The sequence below is a fragment of the Zonotrichia leucophrys genome, chromosome 5 (assembly GCF_028769735.1).
Source record: "Zonotrichia leucophrys gambelii isolate GWCS_2022_RI chromosome 5, RI_Zleu_2.0, whole genome shotgun sequence".
NCBI classification, from domain to species: domain Eukaryota; kingdom Metazoa; phylum Chordata; class Aves; order Passeriformes; family Passerellidae; genus Zonotrichia; species Zonotrichia leucophrys.
Window position 1 is genome coordinate 18,530,213 of NC_088175.1, and position 24,977 is coordinate 18,555,189.

The 24,977-nt window shown below is 42.9% G+C and overlaps 1 protein-coding gene across 8 annotated transcripts; it reads left to right on the forward strand.

The window, feature by feature from the left end:
• The first annotated feature begins 1,833 nt into the window (after positions 1-1,833).
• ENTPD5 (ectonucleoside triphosphate diphosphohydrolase 5 (inactive)) lies at positions 1,834-24,764 on the forward strand. 8 transcript variants are annotated; one of them, XM_064713406.1, is made up of 15 exons: positions 2,069-2,285; positions 4,166-4,261; positions 7,163-7,450; positions 8,680-8,759; positions 10,028-10,171; positions 10,510-10,585; positions 12,191-12,226; positions 13,063-13,151; positions 15,705-15,784; positions 16,990-17,051; positions 18,449-18,550; positions 19,398-19,538; positions 19,874-19,930; positions 21,452-21,567; positions 21,736-24,764. In XM_064713406.1, exons 3-15 carry the CDS (start codon positions 7,234-7,236, stop codon positions 21,820-21,822), a joined length of 1,287 nt encoding a protein of 428 aa, XP_064569476.1. In that variant the 5' UTR covers positions 2,069-2,285; positions 4,166-4,261; positions 7,163-7,233; the 3' UTR covers positions 21,823-24,764. The 8 variants fall into 8 exon arrangements, with proteins under 8 accessions (XP_064569478.1, XP_064569476.1, XP_064569477.1 ...); XM_064713408.1 differs by lacking the exons at positions 2,069-2,285; positions 4,166-4,261 and adding an exon at positions 1,834-1,958; XM_064713407.1 differs by lacking the exon at positions 4,166-4,261.
• Positions 24,765-24,977: the final 213 nt, after the last annotated feature.

Genomic DNA, 24,977 nt, shown 5'->3' on the forward strand with positions numbered 1-24,977 from the left:
TGGAGACCTGCAATCCTGGCTACATCCTGCAGCATGTGTAGCTCTATTTAATTTAAACTGCATCCTCACAGAAATTCTGAGATACACTTGTAAATCTGAGAACTTGTTTTATTCACTATAAAATATAATCCTGTCAATCAGTACTGCACTGCATGGGATCCTGTTTTCAATATGTCAGTGTCTGTTTCATGTAATTAATTTTAGATTATTAGAAAGCTTGAAGAAAATGGCCTCTAATATTGTCTACAGTCATTTACTTTCAAAATGCCTTCATTTTCTCCTAATAATTATTAAAATGAAACTATAGAAGCATATCTGTACTGGAAGTTCTCTATAAAATTCCATATGACATGGCAGAATATGCAAATAACTCTTTGAGTTTACCTTTAGTTTAATCCATAGAAATAAGGATCAAAAATGATAACCTAGTTGAAATTAGGTTCCCACAAAGTCATTGCTAATTTATAGGATACTGAAACTCATACAGTTATTCTCACTACAGAAATTCCAAATCCAAAAAATATTATCATGTAAAGGACTTTTTAGGCATCTGTCTAGGAAGATGGACACTAGTTTTCAAAGTTTCCATACCAACAGCACTTATGTGCTTCCTCTAGGTCTCTGTGCACATTATTTGTGCTATTTCTGTTGCTTTTGAACATTTTGATTTGGGGAAATTGCTTCTTTGATGCACATGCCTCTATATTTTTTTTGTTATTGGCAGTTTGGATCTTTTTCTTTTAATGCTTTCTACTGGATATGATCTCCTGATTCACATCACAGAGCATTTATATAGAATCTTTCCACCTCAGTCCCCTCATTGAAGATATTCTGTGCTATGTTTTTCACTCTGTCCATGTCTCAAGCTTTCATTTCTAGTAGTTGTTGCAGTTTTTTAATCCATACTTGGTGGGTGCTGAGTTTTATCTGTCTCTCTCACAGATTTTGTGGTCATGTGCTGTAAGGCCATTTTGTGTTTCCACTTTATACTGCAGCTGTCTGCTACAGATGGTGGTGCAGTGCTGAGGAAGTTTAGAAAAGGAGAAAAAATAACAGATAAAGAAAGAAAATTTGCCTTCTGGAAAAAGGTCCAAGATCCTTTATACTAGATAGGCTGAAAGCAAGCACTGGCACTTGAGCAAGAAAATAGTTTCCTACTAGCTGACTTAATCAATGTCAGAGGATCAGACCTTCTATCTTCTTATTCAATAAATTAGATGTTAAAATAACTGAATTTTCGTTTCCATTTTCAGGGGTTTTATTCAAACTGTAAAAGGGATTTACTTGGTACTTGGATTTAGAAAAGCAGTAAAAAGGGTAAAGTGAAAGAATCTGTGATAGAGCAAATAGGGGCCACAGCATAGGGCTTCTTTTTCATTGTGTTCTGAGCAGAGTTTGGCTCCGTTTTCTCTAAAGCCGCCCCAAGGAGCCAAACCCAGCACGTTCGCTCTCAGATTTCTCTCTTTCCGAGCTGAACGAACGCTCCAGCCTCTCCTTGGCCATGGCCTGTGGAAGGCCCCGATCGCCGTGCCGTGCCGTGCCGGGCCCGCTCCGCCGTTCAGCGCTCCCTGGCGAAGGAGCGGGGGGAGCCCCGGCGGGACGGAGCGGACGGCGGGGGCGGCACGGGGCTCGTCCCAGCGGCCCGGCCCGCCTGGCGCCTTCCCGCCCGCGGGGGGCGCTGCCGCCCCACAGCACGGCCCCGGCGGCACGGGCGCTGCCTGCGGGGAGTTCGCGCCGTGCCGAGCCGAGCCGTGCCGAGCCGTGCCGTCAGGAGGCGGCCGCCGGTGGCTGTAGGCCGGCCGCTGTGTCGTGGCGGGCGGGCGGGACTGACTCCCGTTCCCGCGGAGCCCGGGCGGCGCGCGCCCGCCACGCGCAACTCCCGCGACGGGCGGCGCGTCACGTGGGCGGGCGGTGACGCGGCGCGAGAGGCCGGCGGGATGCGGCGGCGCGAGCGGCCGGTGAGCGCGCGCAGCCGGCGGGGGCGGGGGGAGGGGCGCGGCAGCGTCCGCGCGCTGCCATGGACACGGCGCGCCCGCCGTCCCGTTCCCTCCCCCCCCCCCCCCCCCCATCCCCGCGGTGCCAACGGCGCCGGGATCGGGAGCGCCGCTCCCGGGCTGGGTGAACGCCCCGAGCCGTGCTCGGTCCCGGTGTCCCGGGAGGGCGCTCCGCTGGGTGCGAGGCCGGGCAGGCAGCGGGAGACGCGAAAGCTGCGCCGGCGTCCCCGTTATCCCCAGGGGCGGGCGGGAGGACGCCCCGTCCCGGTCGAGTGATAGCGCTGGCGGCCGGTGAGGCGGGGACGGGCGGTCCTGCGGCTGTTCCTGCCCAGCGGCACCGCGGCCGGCTCCGGGCAGGGCTGCGGGTCCCGGGCACGGGGCGGACCGCGGGGGCTTTTGCCAGGCAGGGGGAAGGAAGGTAGGGAGGGGTTCGGGCGTGCCCGCGGCTGGGTTTCTGTCGCGGCTGAGGGAAATGGAGCGAGGCAGGACGCGCTGGCGCCGGGATGCGCGGCAGGGACGGAGCCCACAGCCCCGGGTCCGGCGCATTCCCGGGAGCGGCATTCCCGGGCGGCCGCGCTCCCAGCCCGGCGTGCAGGCAGAGCCCGGGGCCCCGAGGCTGCCGGCAGCCAAGGTCTGTTTTCCAGGAATAGCGGCCGTGCCAGGGACAGGGAAGGGAAGCGCCGTTGGAGCCCCGCCGGTGAGCGCGCTCGCCGCCCTGCGCGGGGCCCGCTCCGCCGGGTAGCGGCTCCCTGGAAATTAGCCTGGGGCTAATTAAAGAGCAAAATTGAAAACCCACTTGGCCAGAAATGTGAATAAATAAATAATGGGTATTTGGAGCCTCAGTATGGGGGAAGAAAGATTAAAACTTCCGATAACGGATGTTTGTGACTTGGTTCTACTTTTCCCCCTGGAGTTTAAAGCTCTAGAGCCAGCATTTTACCGAAAACATATGTGCGCATGTGCCACTATTTTTATGGAAATACTGGGAAATTCTGCCTTTGAATTCAGTTATTCCTTCTATTGTGTTTTCTAAACAGTGTGCTTTTAAGAAGTTTAAGTTTTTGTCAAAACATTTCATAAAGCTATTTTTTTTCAATAGATAAAAGTAACTCAGAAAAAAATGTAAAAACTTTTTTTTTCTGGGGAAAGAAAGGTTAAAAAGTATTTATTTAGTCATGAGTGTTAAGTGTTAAAGCTCTCATCTGGAAATAGATTTTGTGACCATAAGAGCTGCTCATCTGGAAAATAGATTTTGTTACTGTTTGGGCACAGAAGAGTTTCCATTCTGAATGATTTCTGGTGTGCTTCAGCGTGGAAGAATATTAATTGAATTATGTAATTTTATTTGTTTCCTAAAAGAGTTATTTGTGTAAAATATTTGTTGTATTTATATAATTTCTATTTATAATTATTTTTGAATATTTTAGTGTACCTCCAAATATCTCCCAATATTATGTTAGGAAACAGAAGTGAAATTCTTGTGTATCTTTGGTACACTGCTTCTCCCTCCCGTCAGATCACATTTGTTTTTACAGGGAGATGGTTCTGTTGCGTGGTTTGTGTTTTGTGTGTTATTTTGTCAGAAATAGTCAAGTATAGAATATTTCTTGTCTTGAAAATTGCTAGTGTTTCTGTGTATGGTGAGCTCTAAGTAAGGTTGTGTTTTGTTATCTTAAGGTTAGTTATTATTATGGTGTAGTTTTTACTTTTGTTTTTTAGGGAGGCTTTGGTTGTTGGGTTTTTTTTCCTTCTTTTTCATGCTTTCAGTCTTGGAGGTCTCTATGCAACATCCCAGTATTTCTGGATCATACAATTTGCATACCTGCCAAATTTTTTATCTTGGATGTTTTTCACGTAGTACCTACAATCTGCTGTGTACAGATGACATTTACACGTGTTTCCCTGCTCTGGGAAATGAGTGTTCTGTGCTGTTTTGCTGGCTCAGGCCTCAGCAGCGTTGAGGTCAGCTGTAGCGTTTGTGTAAATGTTTTACTAACTCGATCTCAAGTTAACTTTCAACTTCTTGAAATTCATCCTGTGTAGTTATATAATCATGTTTCACTGCTTGCATTGAGTAATGATAAACTCAAATTTGAATAAAACAACTGGATTGGTATTTGATGTGCCTCCATGACCTCATGACTTGCCTGATACATAGTCCATCCTGTCAGTGACGCAGCGCGGGGTCCCTTGCTTGGTGCTCTGGAGGTGCTTTCCTTAGGAGTCCCTGGAGTGGAATAGCTGCTGTTGCTTCCATCCTGCCTCAGGTGTGTGCTACCGTGTTGGTGGTCAGTGCTGGTTATTGCTGCTCCTTCTGAAGGACACTAACTGAGCCCAGTGACAGGGGGCCGCAGGCTTTGCCTCGCTGAACTGCTCGATTGCATTAATAACCTTGTGCTCACACTGCAATTACCCTGCCTTCTCCTTTCTGTTTATTCTTCATTTTCTCCACCCTGTTGAGTTCTGATACCAGCTAGAACTTTTAAGTTGTTTGAGAGGAACTGTTTTGAAAATATTTTTCCTTCTCAGTAACTTATGTCTTGTCTATTTCTACCCTGATTTTTTTCTTCCATACTTTCGATTCTGTCTTTCCACATTTTTTCCATTTCCATTTTTGTTGTGCTCTGCTGGCTTCTGTCTCTTGCTCTGATTTCTTACTCTTATCTGTTGTCATTCTTCTTGTGGACATTGTTTTGCTGGTGTGCTTGATTAAATGGACTTCACCAGTCATTGAAAGGGCTCAGTGTGTGTTTTTCACCATGGGATTTTATTTTTCCTCTCCCTCATTCATTCTTAATGAAGGAGAGGAAAAATAAAATCCCATGGTGATTGGTTGTAAGTTTGTTGTTTAGTTGGGATTTTATTTGTCCTTTGAGGTGTAAAAGGAGAAAGAAAAAAAGTCAGGGGAAATGTAGAAAACAGAAAGTGGTGTATATCTGAGAAGGGATAGAGAGGAGAAGCTTTGTGAGGGAATTTCATGTGAGACTGAGGTTCTCATAGGTCTGGTAAGGAAAGTATGAGTTAATGATGGCAGTTGCTCAGATATTTTCGGATCATCAGAGATTCTGAGGCTTACATAACTGTCACATGGGCTGTTTGTAATAGGACTCTGGAGTTTGTTCTTAAGACAGGTGCTTGGGCTGCATTTGTGTTAGTTCTTTAAACAAAATCCCTACATTGCATAGAATGACGCCTCTTTCGACCTGCTGGAAGGTGGCTCTCACTAAGGCACCTTATGTTCTGTTAAAACAGCGCAGCTGCTTGGATTTTCAGTGGCCCTCCTTGCTGTGATGAAGCAAACCTGGGTAACACCAGCTGCATCTTAGTACAAATCCATGGCCACAAAAGTGTCAAACTGCTTGGCACTTCTCATCAAGCCTCTCCAGGAGAGCACTTTGTTACAGAACTACCTATTTACTCCTTTCCACATAAAATGTGTATACTTTAGAAATTACTGCAGTTGGAGTTCAGGGCTGTTGGTGGAATTGTCTGCTGGTGGAATTGTGGTCAGTTCTTTTCAGAGTGTGCTTCTAAGGCAGAGAGGATCAGGAGTCTCTGCCTGCATTTCTGCATTTGTTTGAAGCAGCAGGATAAAAATAAAGGTCACAGCAGGCAGGTGAGGTTACCCATCTGCAGTGGGCTGTGCACTTTGTGACTCTAGACAGAGCAGAATGCTGGAGTTAGAGAGGTGCCTGAGCAATGTGATGTTTTTTGCTGGGAATGGGTAAAAGTTAATCTCCCTTTGCTGTAACTGGGGACAAAGGTGAAGAATGGAAATAATAAAAGTCTTACAAGGGCTGAATCTGGGATAAAAGGAAGTGGAGTATAAGTGAGCTTTTTGGGTGTGGGAGAAAGGTGTGAGGAAATAGAGGCTATGGTAAACACACATAGAAAGGAAAGGAGAGGGTTTAGGGATGAATACATGTAGGACAGAGCAAGTGAAGATTTCAGGAGAATGAACTTGGTGGGGCTGAGCAGATTGCTAAAAGGCAGTCAAGTGTAAGAACAAGCAGTGGGCAGTGGTCTTGGGCACGGCTGATGAGCAGCCATATAAAGCAAAATCTGCAGTGCTGTGGGTGGATGCATGTGTTACCAAGTGTCTGGGGAGTGATAAGGAGCTGTTTGCACCTTCTGTGTGCAGAGTGCTCTGTGTGTGGGTTGGTGCAGGCAACACTGCATATGGTGGGACATCTGGGCACATGCTCTTTTCTGCTGTTAAAGAATCCCAGAAATTGTCCCTCTTTTTACCTGGGCACCCCATGATTTCTGGGCCCATGTCTTTTACTAGCATATCTTAGGAAAAATGCATGCAGTGGGATAGGTGTCAAGGGATTATGTAGTTGTATTTTGATATCCAATACTGTGTAACACAGCTGTGGGACACTGTTGTTAGAAGCTCTGTAAGCAGTCTGAGCATTTGGGGCAACTACTTTAGGTTTGTGAGAGTGTGTGGGTTTTGCTATGATTGATTTTTTTTGTTGTTGTTTATAATTCTAAAAATAACAACCAAACCAAAAAGACAGATCAGAAAAATATGAAAAAATACGGCGAGGCAGAGCTCAGGTGCATTTCAGTTCAGCTCCTCTGGTGCAGCTCAGGCTTTTCTCAGAGATGGGGATGCTGCTGGAAGGACATGCCTTCATTCTCCCTGTGTGCTAATCTCTCCCAGCAGCTGTTCTTAGCCCGAGATGAAATTCTCTTTGTTTGTGACTCTGAATAATACTTGTGTTCTGCCACAGCATCTCAAGTGTGCAAATGTTAAAGTGATTCTGCCCAGAGTTCCCCTCTGGCACTGATGTTTTTCAGATAATATTTGGGCTTTTGGGAGGAGGTACTGCAGACTCTGAATATTTAAATTCTGCAAGACAAATAAGAGAAAGAAATTGTCTAAAAGTGAAAACTAGAAATACTGGAAAGCAAACTACTCCTTCTCTTCTGCGCTTGGGAAATGGAGAGACTTTGCTCTGAAAGAACAAATTAGTTTGATGTAATTGTAGCACTAAGTGCAATAAACTCTTTTGGGTGAGGTGTTGGAAAGCACCTAAAGGGAGAATGTATGTGTACAGAATGATTTATTTATTTTATTTTTTGATGGAGTTTTAAAAGAGAGAGAGCTCTTGGTAATTTTCATTCTTTCTTTCTTTCTTTTTTTTTTTTTAACTCTTCAGGACCTCCTGCAGCCCTGTGATTGCTGATACGTGCTTGGCAGCCTCAAGGGCTCCATCTTGACAGCCTCAAGATGGCATCTTCCAGACTTCCCATCCTTATAGCATTGGCATTTTCCTCTTTGCCCTTTGTTCTTTCACACTCAAACAAGGAAATGTGGTTTAAGGAGTTCTTCCCACCTGATGTGTGCCCTATAAATGCCAAAGCGAACACTTTTTATGGCATCATGTTTGACGCAGGAAGCACTGGAACCCGTATTCATATTTACACCTTTGTGCAGAGGAGCCCAGGTAAGGCCCCCATGTGTGTTGACTTAGGTTCCAACTTCTCAAAACAGTTTTGGTTTTTTGCCAGCTCAGCGTTTGGGAGCAGCTGAAGATTTCTACAGTTTGTCCTTCAAATGGTCCTCCTGCAGGTGTTTGTTGTCCATTTGTCATGGTGTTTTGCTGTGTACATGCCTTTTTTGTAGGTCTTGTGAGTCTCAGAGATACAATTCTGGGTATACTGCAGAATTCTAAATTTTCAAATATTTTCATCTATGCAGCTGCTTAAAAAGAATATCTCATTGAGATTAAAAGATACTTAGGCATATCTCATTGAGATGAAAAGATACTTAGGCTGGTTTTGTCAGGCTGCATGTTACCTTAAATTTTATCAAGAGGTACTTGAATTCTGCATATGTTTATGTCACATTTCGTAGCAAATTAAAATCAGTAAATTAAAGAGCTATTAAGTACTGAAGGTCAGAGCCATTTCCAGGAGAAGTGTGCTGAGATGCACCACACTCCAGTGTATCTGGGGCTCACGTGGTGCAGAGGTGCCCAATTTTGGCTGCACGAGTGACAGGATGGATTCAGGAGGATGAAGGAGCCTGGGTACAGTGAGCCAGCGGGTTTGCAAAGGTTGAGGGCTGCTTGCTGGGACACAGTGCTTGTGTGTCTTTGCATGACTTCATCCATGGCTCAGCAGGACTGGTACAAGGTCCAGATGGGTTTGACTCAGCCTGGATTGCAGTGTGCAATACCCAGGGACGGCTTCTACACCCAGACTGCTCTGGGAGCAGTGGGCAAACTTGTTTGGCTTCTCAGCCAAGTACTTGAGCATAGTCAGCTCTGTTCTATCTCAGCTGGATGAATCACCTAAGGATAATTGGGAATTGATGGTGTGTGTCTTAGTAAGCACTAGTATTTCACAATTTGTGTGAGGACATAAAGGGAAAGAAATTTATTAAGAATAGGTGACAGTTATGCTGCATTATTGTAACTTACTGTAGTTCACAAATGCTAAATGAACATACTTTTAATTATAACAACATGTTTATTAATAAATTGTTTGTGAACTTGGAGGGTACAAGGGCAAGTTTCTGCTAAATATGTTCCTGACATGAAGGAACAAGTCTTGTTTCAGGAGGGGAATAATCTTGTTTTCAAGGAGAATCAAGGATAGTCACTTTCACTTTGGAAATTAAAGAATAAGATTTGAGTTGTTGACTGTATCATGTAATGTTTTGTTTGTGCAGAAAACCTTCCAGAGGTGGAAGGGGAAATCTTTGAGTCTGTGAAGCCAGGTCTGTCTGCATATGCTGATCAGCCTGAAAAGGTAGGACCAGCCTGCATTCCCTGGAAGTTGGTCGTGCTTCTGTTATAATCATTAGATTCTACCGGGTTCAAGTATTACTGATTGCAATTGCAAAAAGTCAAGAAGAAATGTGAAAGTTCTGCTGCTGTCTCTCTGAACCTGTTCCTCTACTTTTGTGAGTTAAGTTCAGCATGGTGAAATAGAAGCTGGTGTTTTACATATTTCATCAGTGGAACAGTGGATTAATTAATTGCTTAAATGTTTATATAACTAGACTATATGCCTTTGAGAATTTCAAAGACAAAGTGATTTTTGTCTCTAGCAGCACCCAAATTCAGTGTTTATTGCCTCTACAGCTACCCCAAATATGAGTAAATGCATACTCTGTCTCATTTAGAAATAATTTTCTTAGTTCCGAAGTAAGCTGTCATTTTCCAGACCCCCTGTGCTGACAGGAAGCTCTTTCACAAACTAAAGGAGGTGCCAGAGAAATGACAGATTAGATCCACTATTTTGTGTGCTTCAGCAGCCTTGAAGTTGCAGGCTAGCATTATGGGGATTTCAGGTTTCTCATTTTGCTCAGTTGGATTCCATGCTACAGGAATTTGAGTGTGACACTTCATGGAAGAGTGAATGGGTTTGGGATTTTTAAAAAAAACTTTTATAAAATCACCTATGATTCCAGTAAAACTTGGTTTTGGGGTAGGAGAGGAGAACTCAGCCCAAAAGAAATTTCTAGGCGTTTCACAGGAGAATGTTTATTGCTAATGCCAAACTGTGATTGCTAGAGCAGTGGAAATAATTGAGATTCAGCAGTGACATCTGTACCTTGTGTGGTAACCATTGCACAGCTGGCATTTTAATTACAATATTTGCTATGGACACACTTGGAATTCTTATGTTGCATTTAGTTAAATCTACAGATGTTTCTCCTTGCTTTGGTAGCCTCAGTCAGTAATTGCATCATTTAAGTTTCATCATACTGCAAGATGTTTAGGTTTGCCAGGTAATCAGTTCCCTCACCTCCCTCCATCCTTTCAAAAAAATACCTTCCACAAACAATGATATTTATCATCCTTAAAATATATTTGTGAATACACCTTTCCTTCCAATGCAGACATTCTGTTTAATGTTCTACTGAGATGTATGGCATGGTTTTTGTACTTGGTTGGGTGTGGGTATCTTCTGCTAGTGAATACTGCTCTCACAAGTTTTGAGGGGAAACCAAGAGGCCTATTCCCTGATGGCTGTACAAGGAAACCATATAAGAAGCATATTTTTCCTTTTAGGGTGCTGAAAGCGTCAAAACATTGCTGGACATGGCTGTCGATGCTGTGCCACCTCATCTCTGGAAAAAGACCCCAGTGGTGTTGAAAGCCACGGCTGGACTTCGCTTGCTGTCAGAGGAGAAAGCTCAGGCTCTGCTGTCAGAGGTAGTACTGACTTGTTTTGGATGCACTGGTATTGTTCTCTTGTTCTCCCTGTGTCATTTTTTTTTTTTATTCAGTTCTCCTTAAGAGAATTTAATCTCTGAAAAGAGACTGTAATCCCACGACAGCATAAAACTCACAGAGTATCTTGTCTGGTCCAGAAATCCTGTGTCTTGCTGTGGTGGAAGGCATGGAGAGAGACCTACAATAGTTCTTTCTTTTCTTTCCTACTCCACACACTTATCTTAGTTTCTGCTGCTGCATAAAACAAAACTTTGTCAACCTCAGAGCAGAGCAAGTCTCCAAAGACCAAGAAATCTAATCACCATTTCTTTCCTCAGGTGAAAGAAGTCTTTGAGGAATCACCATTCCTGGTTCCAGAGGACAGTGTTGGCATCATGGATGGATCTCACGAAGGTGTGTTTTAGGAGGGGTAAAAAGTAAAAGCAAAGAGAAATGGGAAAAAGAGGGATATCTTAGAAACATGAGAGGGAAAGAAAAATGGTCCCTAAACCAAGCAGGAATAAAGAAAGATTTCTGGCCCTGTTTGAAACAATTCAATCCTGTCTTTCTGAGGTGGTGTTCATTGCTTGATCACCTGTTGGGCTACAAGTGCAGATACACAAAGAGATTTCACAAGTTTCAGAACAAAACTTTGTCTCAACAGTAAGCATTGCCTGATGCAGGCTGACCAGCTGAGGCCTGCTCCTGGGAACTGGTGCAGAAGAGGTGGTGTCCACCTCTGGAAGGCTGCATGACAATATATAGCAAGCTGGGAAGCTTATGGAAAGTGCCTTGTAAATTCTGCAATGTTAGCATTAAAAATAACCTATTGTGATTGGCTCATCAATTTTCAATCTAAAATTGGGAGGACTGTAAATATTAAAGGAGGATGAAGGATAATTGGCAAGTATTAAAAATAGATAACTAAATAATAAAATAGTAAGTTAAAAAATACGCTGTTGGGAAAAATACTGCTAGTAAAGTAGCAATCAAGTACTGTAAAATACAGGAAAAGGTGAAATATGCTGTACTTTTGGAGTGAGCAATGATTTTGCAGTGCAGAAAAAAACAGTATAACATTCTGGCTACATATCCAAACATACTACCTTGGAGAATGGGCAAGTAATAATCACCTGTATGGATGCCTGATGAAAAGAGCCATCCTATCATGTTATCTTCAGTTCAGAACTCTTCCTTGTGGCAGATAAATTGCCCCTTTGGAAGGTGTTGAAGGAAAGCAAGAATTATCCCAGGGCTTAAACAACTAATAAATGGAGGAAGATTAAAGAACAAAATCTGTCCACATGGGCTGAGAGAAAAGGAGAAGTATCGTAAAATATTGAAGTATTTGATAAGTGTGGTGTAGTGCATAGTTTGTGACTGTGGATTAATGGGTGAATTGTACAGTAGGGAGAACTGTTGTATTGTCAGGGGCAGGACTTCTGAGGCATAACAGAGCACAGGGTAGCCTGCCAAGTTTATTTAAAATCCCTACCTCTTCTATTGTCATATGTTTGGGTGAGAATCATGTAAGTGTCAAGCAAGCCACTGGAATCAAAGGAGCTGTTTGTGTTTTACTGGTTGCTGCTCTGTCTGTAGTGTAATTATAGAAACCTTAAGATTAAAACACAGTGGTGTGAATGCAGTTTTCAGATTAGGAATTGAAATGCTGGGCTGCAAAACCAGGCTCAAGGAAACTTGTGCATTGTGTCAGCTCATTACTTCTTTGTATGTTGTTTGGATAATAGATATGATTTATGTATGCTGCAGTTGCATGGATATTACAAAGTCCTACCTATTTCAGCTCATGAGACTTGTATGAATCAATAATGCATCATAGAATTTAATTAAGAGTTTGAATTAATCTCTGAAGTCTGTGGTTCTTGGTTTAAGCTAGTGATGACTTCCAGGTAAATAAATAACCTATGGAGGGCTAGTAACAGTGGGCAGGAGATTGTGGGAGTATTTAATGGTGACTGGTTTGTTTTTGTTTTTTATTCTTTTTTTCACTCATTGCAGGAATTTTAGCCTGGATCACTGTGAACTTTTTGACAGGTAATTATTTCTGTATAGCTACTCTAAACTTGAACTTGAGTAACTTCTGTGGAGATGGTCACCCTGAGTTCCTCTGCCTTGGCCATGCTTTTTCCTGCCTGCCCTCTCACCAGTGCTAAAGCAGAGGATTGCCTTGGGCAGCCTGTGTCCCAGGGTCTGTAGTAAGAAGGAGACATCTTAACCCTGAAGGTGCCAGAATTTACTCAGATCTTGGAGGCGCTGGCAGGCTGGTTTCCCAAGCTTTGGGGAGCAGTACTGCTCATGTGTGGGAAACAAGGCCTGGCAGTGTTCTTCCTCCCAGTGTGGGCTGTGCAGCTGCAGTGGTGCTGCAGGGCATGCTGCCTTGGCACTACTGGCTCTGAGAGTTCTGGGAGTGCAATCTAGTGAAAAGAAAATCAGTACCCTAGCAGATAGATGGGCAAGCAAAAAAGCTGCTCTAGGTGAAGAGAAATTACAGTAGCTGGTTTGGCTCTTACTGCCCTTCCTTCCCCTACTGCTTTTGCCCAGATGTATGGTGGTTACAAAATTTGTGTACTTTCCCTGACAGTCTTCTGCAGGAGATACTTTGTCTCTTACTTTCAGCTTTTGCTTGATACCTGGAAATTTGTCTGCTTTTGTCTCTTTGGAGGAGAGATTGGAATGAAGGAAGAAAGTCTGTCTCTTTCTGTAATACTTTCTGTTTGCCTGCCTGTTCTCTCTGAGTTTTTTTCTTTGAAGGGCAGCCCAGCCCTCCTTGTCTTGCTGTGATCACCTGGTGGCTGCCTGAGCATCCACACAGCGTCTGCATTTCAGCATTTGTGCACCTGGGGCTGTTCTGAGCACGGTGTTGTTTGCAGGGCAGCTGTCTGGCCAGAACCAGCAAACTGTTGGGATTCTGGACTTGGGAGGAGCCTCAACCCAAATCACATTCCTGCCACGGTTTGAGGTGAGGAGTGGTTAAAAGTGTGTGGGCTGGGACTGCACAAGGCTGGTGGAGAGACCTGAGTGCTGCTGCACTCTCTGGTGCCACTTTGTCAGCAGTGGCACAAGCAGAACATCCCTGGTTTACACAACATCTGTATTTCTGTTCCCTTTGAGATCGGCAGCTGGCTCATAGGCGCTTGCAAACAAAGCAGCCTGAATCATGAGGAAATAAAAAGAAAGCAAATGAGTAAAACCAAAAAGAAACAGCTTTTGTTTTCTGGACTCAGGCTGGGAAAGCCTCATTCATGTTGATATTGCTGTGTATTCAAGAAATGTAGAACATTTCTAGGTAGTATTCTTGAATATTAGAAGAAATGCAGGGGCTGATCTTTTTTCCCCCATTTGAGTCTGATAACAGGTCTTCACTAAGTTTTGGAGGGGAGGAGTGTTGTATAGGGTAAATTTCTTTAATAGCAGCACAGTCAGTTCTCTGTTTTCTTATCAGTTTCTTCTCACTCCTTTTAAATATTCTGCTCTCTGTCCCCCAGACGCCTCTGCTGGATTTTTTAGTAGTTCCATACCTGTTTAGAAACAGTTTGAACTGTGACTCAAGTCTGCAGTTTGCATGAGAAAATTACTTATTCTGTACCTTCATATTGTGATGTGTTTATCTTGCTCTTTCTGAAGGAGTAATTTCTTTAACTTTTTTTTAATAGAACTTAAGATTGTCTTATCAAAGGATTTTTGGTGCCTACAAAACACATGGCTTTCACATCAGGATATTCTAATTCTGCAACTGTGTGTTATGTTGAAACATGACATGCAACCTTATCCTGTTCAGCAAAGCCTCAAGTGTACTGTGGGCTTGTCCTCTGTTTTGTGTTGATAACACCTGCTAAAGTGGGCACTGGACCAACAGGAAAGGGTGTTGCATGGCAGGGTTTTGGAGAATAAATAGAACCGTGAAATAGGCTGAACTGCAGCTCAGGATTCAAATGTCCCCTTCCAGCCTTGCAGGAAAAGGCCTGGAGTGTTTGCTGCTGACCAGGACTAATGGTGTGCACTTGTAGGGCAGTGTGGAGTCAAGGTTCATGCTTGTACACTGTGTCTGCTTCTCACCTGTGCTGTCAAGTTCAAATAAATAAGCTCAGTATGTTTTTGGGAGTTTTTCCCATCTGACACTGGGAATACCTCCCTTTGATTTGCAGTGGAGATTTTTCCTTCCTGCAATCCGAGGCAGTCGCATGCTTGCTCTTGTATTAGTTTTGAACAAAATACTGTAAGAGATTTTTTAATTAAATATGAATTACAAGCAAGTAAAGAACATATAATGACAACTGCAGGGAGCTGATTTTAATTTCATGGCATTATTGCCAAAGCTAAAAGCAACTGAAAACCAATCATAGTAATTATGAAATTGTCTATCTGGTGTCTGCCTCATTTTTTGTGAAAGTATGGCATAAAAAAAGACAATTGTTTTCTCCAAACTAATTTTGTTTGAGGATCTCTCCTTTAAATAGTTTTTGCAATGTAATGTTTAGAAACAGAACTCAAAATATGGCAGTCTGTGTGTATGAGGCCAAGGATGTGACTGCCATTTCAGTGAAAATCAACTTGAGACCCAAAGCAAATTTTGATTTGTATTTTCTCAGGAGAAGCTCAAGCTGATTACTGTCAAAATCCTTTCAGCTTTGAGCAGGCTTCTGTCTAGGACTCTAGAAAAAATAACCCAGACCTGGATCTCTTACTTGCATGGCAACTGCAGGACTGTGCAGCTTCAGTTCTTTCTGACTCTGCTGCTTGGCCAGAATAACCACGGGTGATAAAAGCGCATGGAGCCAAGAAGGGGTGGGAGGATGAGGCATGAGGAGAGGAGAGACTGAGACTGAGAGCTTAGGGAGGGGACACAAAGAATCAGTAAATGATTGCTGAAGTGGTTCAGCCTTGCAAGAGTGTGAGTTAGTCTGTCAGGAAGCCAGGGCAGGGGGATGAATGGAGGTGTGCACAGAGAGAAGACAGAGGAAGAAACTGGAGGTGGTGAGACAAGAGGCTAATTTAGGTGAGGCAGCCCTAAGACTGGGAGTGAGTGATCACAGTGTTTGCTTGAGTACCAGCAAGACATTTGACATGGTGAAAATGGGGCCTATACCCTGTATTTTTAATTCTTCTGAGTACCTCAGTTTAGGTGCCTGGTGTGACTTGAAAAAGTTCATAGCACTTGTAGTGCAGCTGATTTCTGGTAATGGGGATGGGGACTCTCTACATGTAGAGTAACATGTAAGTACTCTGAAAAAATTCAGGTTACCTGAATTAGAAAGTGTTTTCATCCTGATATGTTGTGCTTCCCTCTTATACATTGAAGTAGCACAAAGATGCATATAAATAAAATCAGTGTTAAAGGCTGCAGATACTACAGCAGTGGCAGCATTGGAAAGCTGTACTTTGTTTTCAAAGCAGGTCAGATGAGTGTGCAGTAAACTGTATGGGTATATCTCTGATACTACAATAAAGTTGGTTATTCTTTATTGCATAATATAAATGAAAACTTTTTTTTTTTTTTTTACTTAACTTCTAGGAAACTCTGAAGGAAACCCCTGAGGATTTTCTTACCTCATTTGAAATGTTTAATAGCACGTACAAGCTCTATACCCACAGGTGAGGAGCAAAAACTGCTATTTCCAGTGGGGAAATCAGCCCCTGAGCTAACAGCCACATCATCCTGGTACCAGCAGCAGAGACCATGACTTTTTTACTACTTATCTGCATGGAACAGTAGAAGTGGAACATGACATTAGCTGGCTGGAAGCATTCCAGGATCATGGTTAATGTCACTGCAAGGGAATATTAAGCAGTCTTTCAAATGAAGGGACAGCATTGTGAACCCATATTGAAGGAAAAGAATTCTTATTACTGGATTCAAGCCAAATATTCTGAAACAAGCAGAAAGGTATATATTGTGCCAGTAGTCAGAACTAAAAGCGATCAGAGATTTGGAAAGAGGATTTCCTGAGACTTAGTGGAGTGAACATTACCATCTCAGCCAGTTATAGAACCTGCTTACTTGACAACAGAGCTGGTCTAATAGTCATTCTCTCCTACTCCTTACATTTGCTGATGTAACTAATTGCTGTAGTCATTGATACAGTCCATTAGATCACCTAAAATAATTGGAATTGAAAAATCATCTCCTAAAAGTTGAGAGAGAGCTGGAGGTTAGTTTAACTCTGAATATTCTGGAAACGTTTAAAATGACATGACACAAGTGGTAAGTGACCAAACACAGAGATGGGAATGAAAGGGTCAACAGGATTTTAATCTGGCTATGTTGCTGCAATGTGTGATGACATTCTCATAAGCATTGTTCGTGTTCTAGCTTATAATGAATGTGGCAGTTACCTGTGGAGTCAAAACAGGTGAATTTCACACAAAGCCAGGGTTCCTATTTTGTGGGAGGTTCTGCACTCTGCCCTAAGAGCACATAGTTTTGTGTGTGCTGCAAAAGAGTGGCTGCCCTATTCCCCACACACTCAGCACTTGCCCTTCTTCCTCCCTCATTTTTAAGGTGGTGCTTTTTTGGTTTACATGATCATCTCGTATAAATGCCACATCAGCTCTAACCACTTCCTGCAGGTTTAGATTCACCCATTTTACAACTCTTTGTATTTCTTGGGTTCATGTCACTCTTTTGGCCCTCAGGGTTGTTCTGGCAAAGGGAACTCTGTTTTAGAGAGGGAGCCTTTTGGGAATCAGAGGAAGGAAATTTGGTTTGGGTGTTCCAGGACTTAGGAAGAGGGCTATGAGTAAAGCATACCAGATATTCAGGAATTAAGACTATAACATCTGTCTTTTGTTGTTCACAGCTATTTGGGGTTTGGACTAAAAGCTGCAAGACTGGCAACGCTTGGAGCTTTGAACATGGAAGGTATGTTCATATACTAAAACATTTAAGATTTATGAAGAGATGCTTAGACTAAGCCTTGTGTCAGCAGCCCATTTCCTGTGTGTCTTCACTTCTGTATCTTGGTCTTTTCTATGTTGCTGATGGCATATGTTTGTCTGAAAACAGCTACCACTTGTTCAGGGGTTGTCTTGTGGGACAGCTGCTTTTCCCTGTTTTTGAGATCAGTCAGCAGTGACATGCAAGTGCAAATTCCAGTAATGCACATGTGGGAGCATACAAACACCGTGGCCAGCCACAAACACACAGCTTTACAAGCATCCACAGAAGCATAAGCAGCATGGACAGATCCTTTTCCTTAGGGGTGCTGCTTAGGCCAAACCCACTTTGTAGGATCTGCCTGGCCTGTGGTGTTCCCCAGACCTGTTGTGTGCACTGCCCTAGTCTAGATGGAAGCCCAGGAGCACATCACGTGCTCTCACTCAGTAACCTGAGTGCATACTCACATTCCTGAGTCTTTCCAGTCCCTCACCCACAGCTTGAGCCTTTTGTCTAGTCTCTGGCCAGGACCCAGGGTCTTTCCACCTTCTGGATTCTTACTTGACAGCTAGATGGACTTGTGATAATTACTGGAATGTACTCAAATCAGAAATAGTTGGGAGTAGGGATTAAGAAGAAGATAGGACAGACTGCAATGATTGGTCACAAAGCTCAGACAGAAAAACACATGGACCTGCTTACTTGTGACTGTCTTCTTTTGTAGTCTCCTCTGGTTTGCCATAGTTGCACTTCCCTGATCCCTTAATTCCCCCTTTTCCCAGCCTTTGAGCCTTTCCCTAAGCATCCCATAGTAAATTTTGCTGTCCCAGAGTCTGCCTCAAGCATACTGTTAGAAGTTTGCTTTTTCTTTGAGACCTGTGGGTGCAGCAATAATCATGTTTTCTTCTTATCAGTAGCTGTTTACAGTATTTCTGGTTGAACCCCTCAAAGGTTACATTCAGTGGATGCTGTAGTGGCCATTGATCTCTGTCTTAGGAGGATTTGTCTTCATTGCTCAGTTGCTTTGTTTGTCTTTCTTATCTGCTGTCATTAGGGTTTGTGCATCTGTGCGTTTATCACCTCTCATTTCTTGTCTTTTGTGATGAACAGCCATTATCCAGATACCTTTGTACCATTTATCTCATTAAAAAATGACAAGCCTGGCTGCTCTGCTATTTGCAGGACAAAACAGACACAACTTTTCTAGACTTGAAACTGGTCCTTAATTTGTAATCAGTTAGTGCCACATCCATCAATTCAGATTTTTGTACTTTGGCTTAAAGACTTTAATGAAGATCTTTCAGGCTTTTCTGGTTCTGCTATTGATTTATAGCTACGTAAAATTCTGTGCTTCCTGACTCTCCTCTCTGCTCTCTTTCCAGTTGTGGATGGACAAATGTTCCGCAGTTCTTGTTTGCCTAAGCATTTGGAGGCAGAGTGGCACTTCGGGGGAGTGAAATATCAGTATGGTGGCAACAAAGAAGGTAAATTAAGGAGACTTGTTTCTTTTACAATAAGTCTTATCTCCAGAATCTGAGTTTTTCCTTGTCAAATATTTCCTCAGTTAACTGATGATGATTGGGATATGAAGGATATCTGTCCAGTTGCAAAGGTTGACTTCTGAGAAATCCAGATTAAAATCTGAAGCTGTAAGAGTAGCTGACCTGTACCCCTGTCCTCTGACTGTGATCTCTTATTACAAATCATACCTTTATAGGAAATGTTTAGAATTACTTGTACAAATAAGAGAGGTTTTTCTGAGGCTTTGAGCAAAGTGCAAAAATTCTGTTTATGTTAGAGTACAAACATTTTGGCCTACCAGTTAATCTCACTTGTGGAACTGTTTCTTAAGTCTCTAATAATAATAAATCTCTAATGCTGTGTAGAGAGAGTGAGTCTGCTGCAATCATAGACTTGAACAGACTGGAGACATGAGAGCTGAATTGCAGATTTCATGTGTGTGGAGTAGGTTGGTAAAATTACAGTGTGCTGGGGAGAGAAAGCAAGGTTTTATCTAACAAGTGGCAGCAAATGTAGAAGATTCTGCTGGCCACAGAACGTGTTCAATGGGCGTTTTGCGTGACATGGAAGTAGTTTGTGTGGCCCTTCTTTCAGACACAGCAGTGATCTGCTCTAACCAGTTCTCCTTGATGAGGGGCTTTTAGAGTCCTTGCCTGTGTGTAGATGCCATGTTGGATTACAGAAGGGATATGTAAGCTCCTGTTCTGATGCTTTAATCTCTGCTTCTTTAATTTTTCATCCTGTTGCCACTATTGCTTCCATCTCTTGCATATGCTCTTTGGCTGACCCAGTCTGTGTTTTTCCTGACAGGAGAAACAGGATTCAAGCCTTGCTACTTGGAAGTACTCAAGGTTGTCAAAGGGAAACTTCACCAGCCAGAGGAGATACGTGGAAGTTCCTTCTATGCTTTCTCCTATTACTATGATCGGGCAGCTGACACCAACCTAATCGGTAAATTTGGGATAATCTCCTCCATGTGAGCATGTCTTCCAGAAGGTGACAGAGGAACCCTGGTGGCTGGAGCCATGGGGAGCAGAGGAAAGCAATGTTATTGAGAAAGAGGAGATACACAAAATGCCTCGAGGGAATGACATTTATCTGTCACTGCAGTTTGGTGTTCAGCACATGAAATATGCTCCGGGCTCCAGTCACACCTGCAGCTCTGTCTTCTGTTCCAAGCAGGTCTCACTCCTAGTGCAGCATCCCTGAGTTGTTCGAGGGTCAAGTTGGATAAAGAATTCAAATGCTGTCAGGTCTATGACGATATTTTCTCACATCTCTTTCAGATTATGAACGCGGAGGTGTTTTGGAAGTGAGAGATTTTGAAAGAAAAGCCAAAGAAGGTAATTGTCATGAGCTGGGAAACTGGTTTGGACAAGAAATAACAAAAATATCAATGTGTAGGCAGCACATAATGTGACTTGGAAGAAAAGCAAATTTATTTAACCTTTATTGCACTTACACCTGTCATGTTACTTTTATTAGTCAAAGACTCTAACTAATGCAGAAGACAATACTGATAGAGCAGTGAGGGGTTGGTGGATTTACAGCTCTATTCAGGAGAAGGAGGTAGTTCATAGAGTCACTACAAAAGAAAATGAATTTGCTGCATCAAGAGCTTCTGTCAAAGTGCAACTCTCTGGGTTTAAGAGAGCACTGAATTCTGTAAGTTTGTCACCTTAAATCCTATTTAATCTCAAAATGGAGGGAGAGGGTTTTTAAGACTGGCAACCTCTTCCACATTCCTTTACCTCCCCCTGTCTTTTTTCCTGAATGTTTGTTCTAGTTTTGTACCTCCTGTGGATAAAGAGCTCCCACCTTGCCTGGCTGCTGATGGCTAAAAGCAAATAACCTCTGTACTGTGATCATTCTCAAGACAATGAGAATACCATATTTTTCAGCAGAAGATGCTTAATTACGTAGTTCAGGACTGACTTTTTTCCTAAAATAAGGCCTAAATTTTAATGATTTTTCACTTAAACTTAATCTCCCTGGAAACTTGGATGATTTTGAATAGGGGGATTAGGCTCTAAAGTTTGAGTGTGGGTTGGTTGTTATTTTTTCCCTGGATAGTGAGAGAGCTTATTTCCAAAGACGTAGCTAAGATCTTACCTAACATTATCAAACCACTTACTTAGCTTTAGACCATCAGGAGATCAATTCTGTGAGCCTTAACTAATTCTTCTCTATCTCATTTCAATAGTAGAAGGATGCTGCTTATCTTTTCTTAGGAGGAAGTGAACTCTGCTCTTGCTGCTGCTAGAACAGGGCAGTGACAGTCGGTGTAGAACATGATGCTTTAGTGTAAATACATTTCCCAGTCACTGCCACCCTGAATACAGAATCTTGACTTAGCTGCAGCAAGGGAGTGGGTGGTTGGGCAATAGCCTCTTGCATTTCCTTAGACAAGTGTGGTTAGAAAAATAAACTCAACTGCCATCCTAGAAAGTGGAATCCATTACTGGATCCATCCATGGAGGAGAGATGAAAACAAGTGATGCTGTGTTGGTGAAAAAATAAGTAATCCAACACCCAGCTAGTTATCAGTTGAGCAGAGGTTCTTCAAAAGAGCTGTGTGGATCATGTTGCTGTAATAAAAGATGTAGTTTTGATGGAGTTAAGAGAAACTTGATGTACTATATGGTTTATTCTCCAACATTGTAGAACATTGATGTACTATATGGTTTATTCTCACTACATTGTAGAAGCTCTGCAGTGTGTGTACCATGTGTCATGCATAACCAGTAATAGAAGAGGTGGCTTGTTTTAGTAAGCTTTGGCTTGAGTTCACTTCAAATGTACAGTGTGGATAAAAATTGTTATTTTGCTGAGATCCCTTTGTTTTTTCTTTTTTCCTTCTCTAGTCTGTGATAACATGGAGAGGTACAACTCAGCCAGTCCTTTCCTCTGCATGGATCTCACTTACATCACTGCTTTATTAAAGGAAGGTTTTGGATTTAGGGACAACACAGTCTTAAAGGTGAGAAAAAAAAACAGTTAAATCCCTATTGATTAACATGCATTAGTTAATTTTTCTGACTAATTATCTACTGAATCTTTCCAGATTTGTAACATGTAGTTGCTGTCATTTGTGTAACTTACGAATCTAAAGAACTGTCAGGAATAACTTGTTTTTCTTCTTTTATAGTTGACAAAGAAAGTAAACAACATAGAGACAAGCTGGACTTTGGGTGCTACCTTTTACCTGCTGCAGTCTCTGGGAATGACTTATTGACTTGTGATACTGCTGTGGACTTCAGCATTTCTGAAAATGCTGAGAAAGTAAATTGCAATCTCCAGGTATAGTGTTCAGCTGGACTGGTCACAGAGCAGAACATGGACCAAAAATATATGACAGCTCTTTACCCTGGATTGGCATTGTGCCTAATGAGAGTATGATTTATAACTGTGATTGCCATAAATGATCCAGAATCTGCCTTAAGAAAGTCAAAAGGTCTAAACTCCAGCAGAGAATAAGCAAGGGGCTCAAAATCAGCTTTCACCAGCAAGTTTGTTAGAAGCACAGAGTTCCTGGATGTGGTGGCAGACTACAGACACATGACTTCCCCTACCCCCTTCTATTTAAACATAAATAACTTAAATTTGCTTGTGAGATGTTAAATACAGAAATCAGGAATAGCATCAACAGTGATGCAGAGAAAAGTGAACAACTCTGGATGCTGCCAACCTCAGTGTTCCAAAAATCCAGCTGCTATCTTAGCAAATACATGGCAAGAATATTCCAGTCTTTCAAGGGCCTGCTGTAAGTACACTTTGGGCATGGTTTTGGGAAAGGTGCTGGCTAAAACATAGTCATTTACCAAGCAGTTTTTGGGCAGTAGGCATTTCCTGAGCAGAAGGTGTGCCTGTGTTTCAGTTTTGCTGCCCTTTCCAAGTCTGTGCAGCTACACCATACATCTGACTACCAGACTTGATAAATTTATTCATTTAGCATGTAGTCATAACACATAGTTGTGCTGGCACAACGAGGCAGCAGTGCCAGCTATTGAAACTGCCAGAAGATGAGCTTGTCACATTCCACCCACAAGGAGATTGCAGTCAGATGAAATGGCTGATCTGACAGCTCAGTTTGCTGTGAGAGCCAGCTCTGTTTCTCTGCTCTCAGCAAGGCACGTCCACAGCCTTCTTCCCTCTGCTGCTGGTGCTCCTCAGGTTCTTGTATGAACTGATTCAGGACACCTGACCTGAGGTGGTGCTCACCCAAGAGTCAAGTCTGGTGCTATCCCAAGGACAGCAGGCAGGGCACAGCCCAGCAAGGCCTGCTGGGCCAGCAAGAGGTCTGAGCACCACAGTCCCTTTTGCTGGAGTGAGCTCTAAGGTGTGGTCTCCCATTTGAAACCCATCCATTGCCCTAAGTAAAAACAGCTGTAGAGATGTCTTCCCCCCATGAAATAATTGGCAGCTTGCTACTGTCTTCACCTCTTCAAGGGATGTGTAAGGTACAGGTGAATTTACCCCATCACAACAAAGAGGTATTGCTCATGTGACTGAGGGAAACTTCTAGCCACTGCTGTCCCTGGTGGGCAGTTGCAGTTACCAAGTGTCCCAGTTGCTCTAAAACACCTTTCTGTCAAACCAAAGACTGCCCTCACGCTGCCTTCTCTGCAAACTGGATTTGAAAATAATTGGTAATTCCCAGCAAGGGGAGGAAATCATGCACTCATGTCTTCAATGGTCTTGCCAAACAGTTTGGAGACTTAGAAATTTGTCTTACTGTGAACATTAGTCCTTTTCCTCTAGTTAGCAGTGCAAGTTTGTCTGTGGCTGATTAAGCTACCACTTCTCATATCAGGTTTTACAGCACGAGGGTGCAAGGCATGCTTTTGATTGAACAAGTTCAGTCAGCAACAAGAAGCCAAGGGTTGCAGATGGAGCCATCCATACTTATCACTGACACTTTGCCATAAATTCAGGCTGCTTTTTTGAAACAGGACATGCTCATCCTACATGTGTGGTCCTTACCAGAATCTGTTTGAGATCCACATTGAGAAATTCCTGTGTCACACCAAAGTTCTGTTCCTTTCTCTCTAGAAGTTTCTGTTTGAACATGAAGCCTCTTCTCAACCATAAACATTTCTTATTCCTCTTCCTACTGTTGGCAAAACTTGGTATATGGTCTGGTCTGCAGAACAAGGTGACTGCAAATGCATTCATTATGCCTTCAGTGAACACTTCTGTATTCTCAGAAAAAAACAAAGTAGGGGTGCAGTGGTTACTGGCCAGGCTGCGTTACCCTAAGAACAAGCTAATTTAATAATCCAGAAATCATCTTTCAGTCTGAGCCAGTGCTATGACAAACTCTTCCTGGATCTTGGGGCTAAGAGCTGGCAGCAGTGAGGCTGTGTTTTGAAGGTGGGATGCTCTACCTAAGGGAGAAGCAGCAGTGTTATCTGCCCCCTGAAAACACACCAGCCCTGAGGAGGGCTGGAGGACTGGGTTTTGCCTGAAACAAGGAGGGGCTAGAAGAAGGGTACCATGCAAAGGAAGTTGTTTCTTCTGCATTCTTTTCCTCAGACTCTGGTACTACAAATGCTAAGGGGTAGCATCTGCTTCCCAGTACCAAAGTTGCATTTAATCTGAATGCTCAGGGCCTTCATTTGTCAGTGGCACAATTCGTTAACTGAAGCAGAACTTCTGCTCTCTGTTACTGGCATGATCCTTCAGTTATGGGAGAAACAAAAAACTCTGTTAAAAGGTTTATTTTTGCAAGAATTTGCAGAATTGAGCCCCTGCTGTTTACATCTGAACTGAAGTGGGTGGGGGGGATCTGACAACCCAGTCAAGTCCTCACACTTACCCTAGTGCAATGAGATTATTTATTACCTAAACTAAAGAGTAAGCAGCCTTTTAAGAGAAGAGCTCTATTTGCAGCCCTGATTTTTATCTCCTCCTTTGTAATGTCTTTGAGCCAGGCACTAACAAGGACTGCCTAATATGAGTGACTGCAGAAGCACAAGTAATAGCTTTCACTTCAGTTTCATTCTTTCTGATGTTAATTTCTGATACTGGTCACCCATATGTGTAAATCTTGCCCATGGGCAGTGCTTAGTTTAATTTTGTGAGTGGCAAATGTCTAATGCAAGATGCCGGTGTTTGGAACCGAAGACAGAATATCTTGAATTGTCTATTTTAGTAATTAAAGCATTTTTAACAATATTGAAGATGTTGTGGTATAGTTTTCTTTCCTGGATATTATTGTTGCCTTGTATCTTTTCCATGGAGCCCTTAGCCATTTCCACAAGAAACACCATTTTAAAATAAAGCACCAAGAGAAAGGCAGGGAAAAGGGTGCAAGAACAACAGACAGAGTTTTAAAATGTATCTGCCACCATGTGTTGTTTCTCTCTGCTGCAAACTACCCCTTCTGTC

Coding starts and splice junctions, on each gene's coding strand:
- ENTPD5 (XM_064713408.1), top strand. CDS start 7,234: ATGGCATCTTCCAGACTTCCCATCCTTATAGCATTGGCATTTTCCTCT. Junction 18,551..19,397: donor GTATGGTGGCAACAAAGAAG/GTAAATTAAGGA, acceptor TTTTCCTGACAG/GAGAAACAGGATTCAAGCCT. Junction 21,568..21,735: donor GGGACAACACAGTCTTAAAG/GTGAGAAAAAAA, acceptor CTTCTTTTATAG/TTGACAAAGAAAGTAAACAA.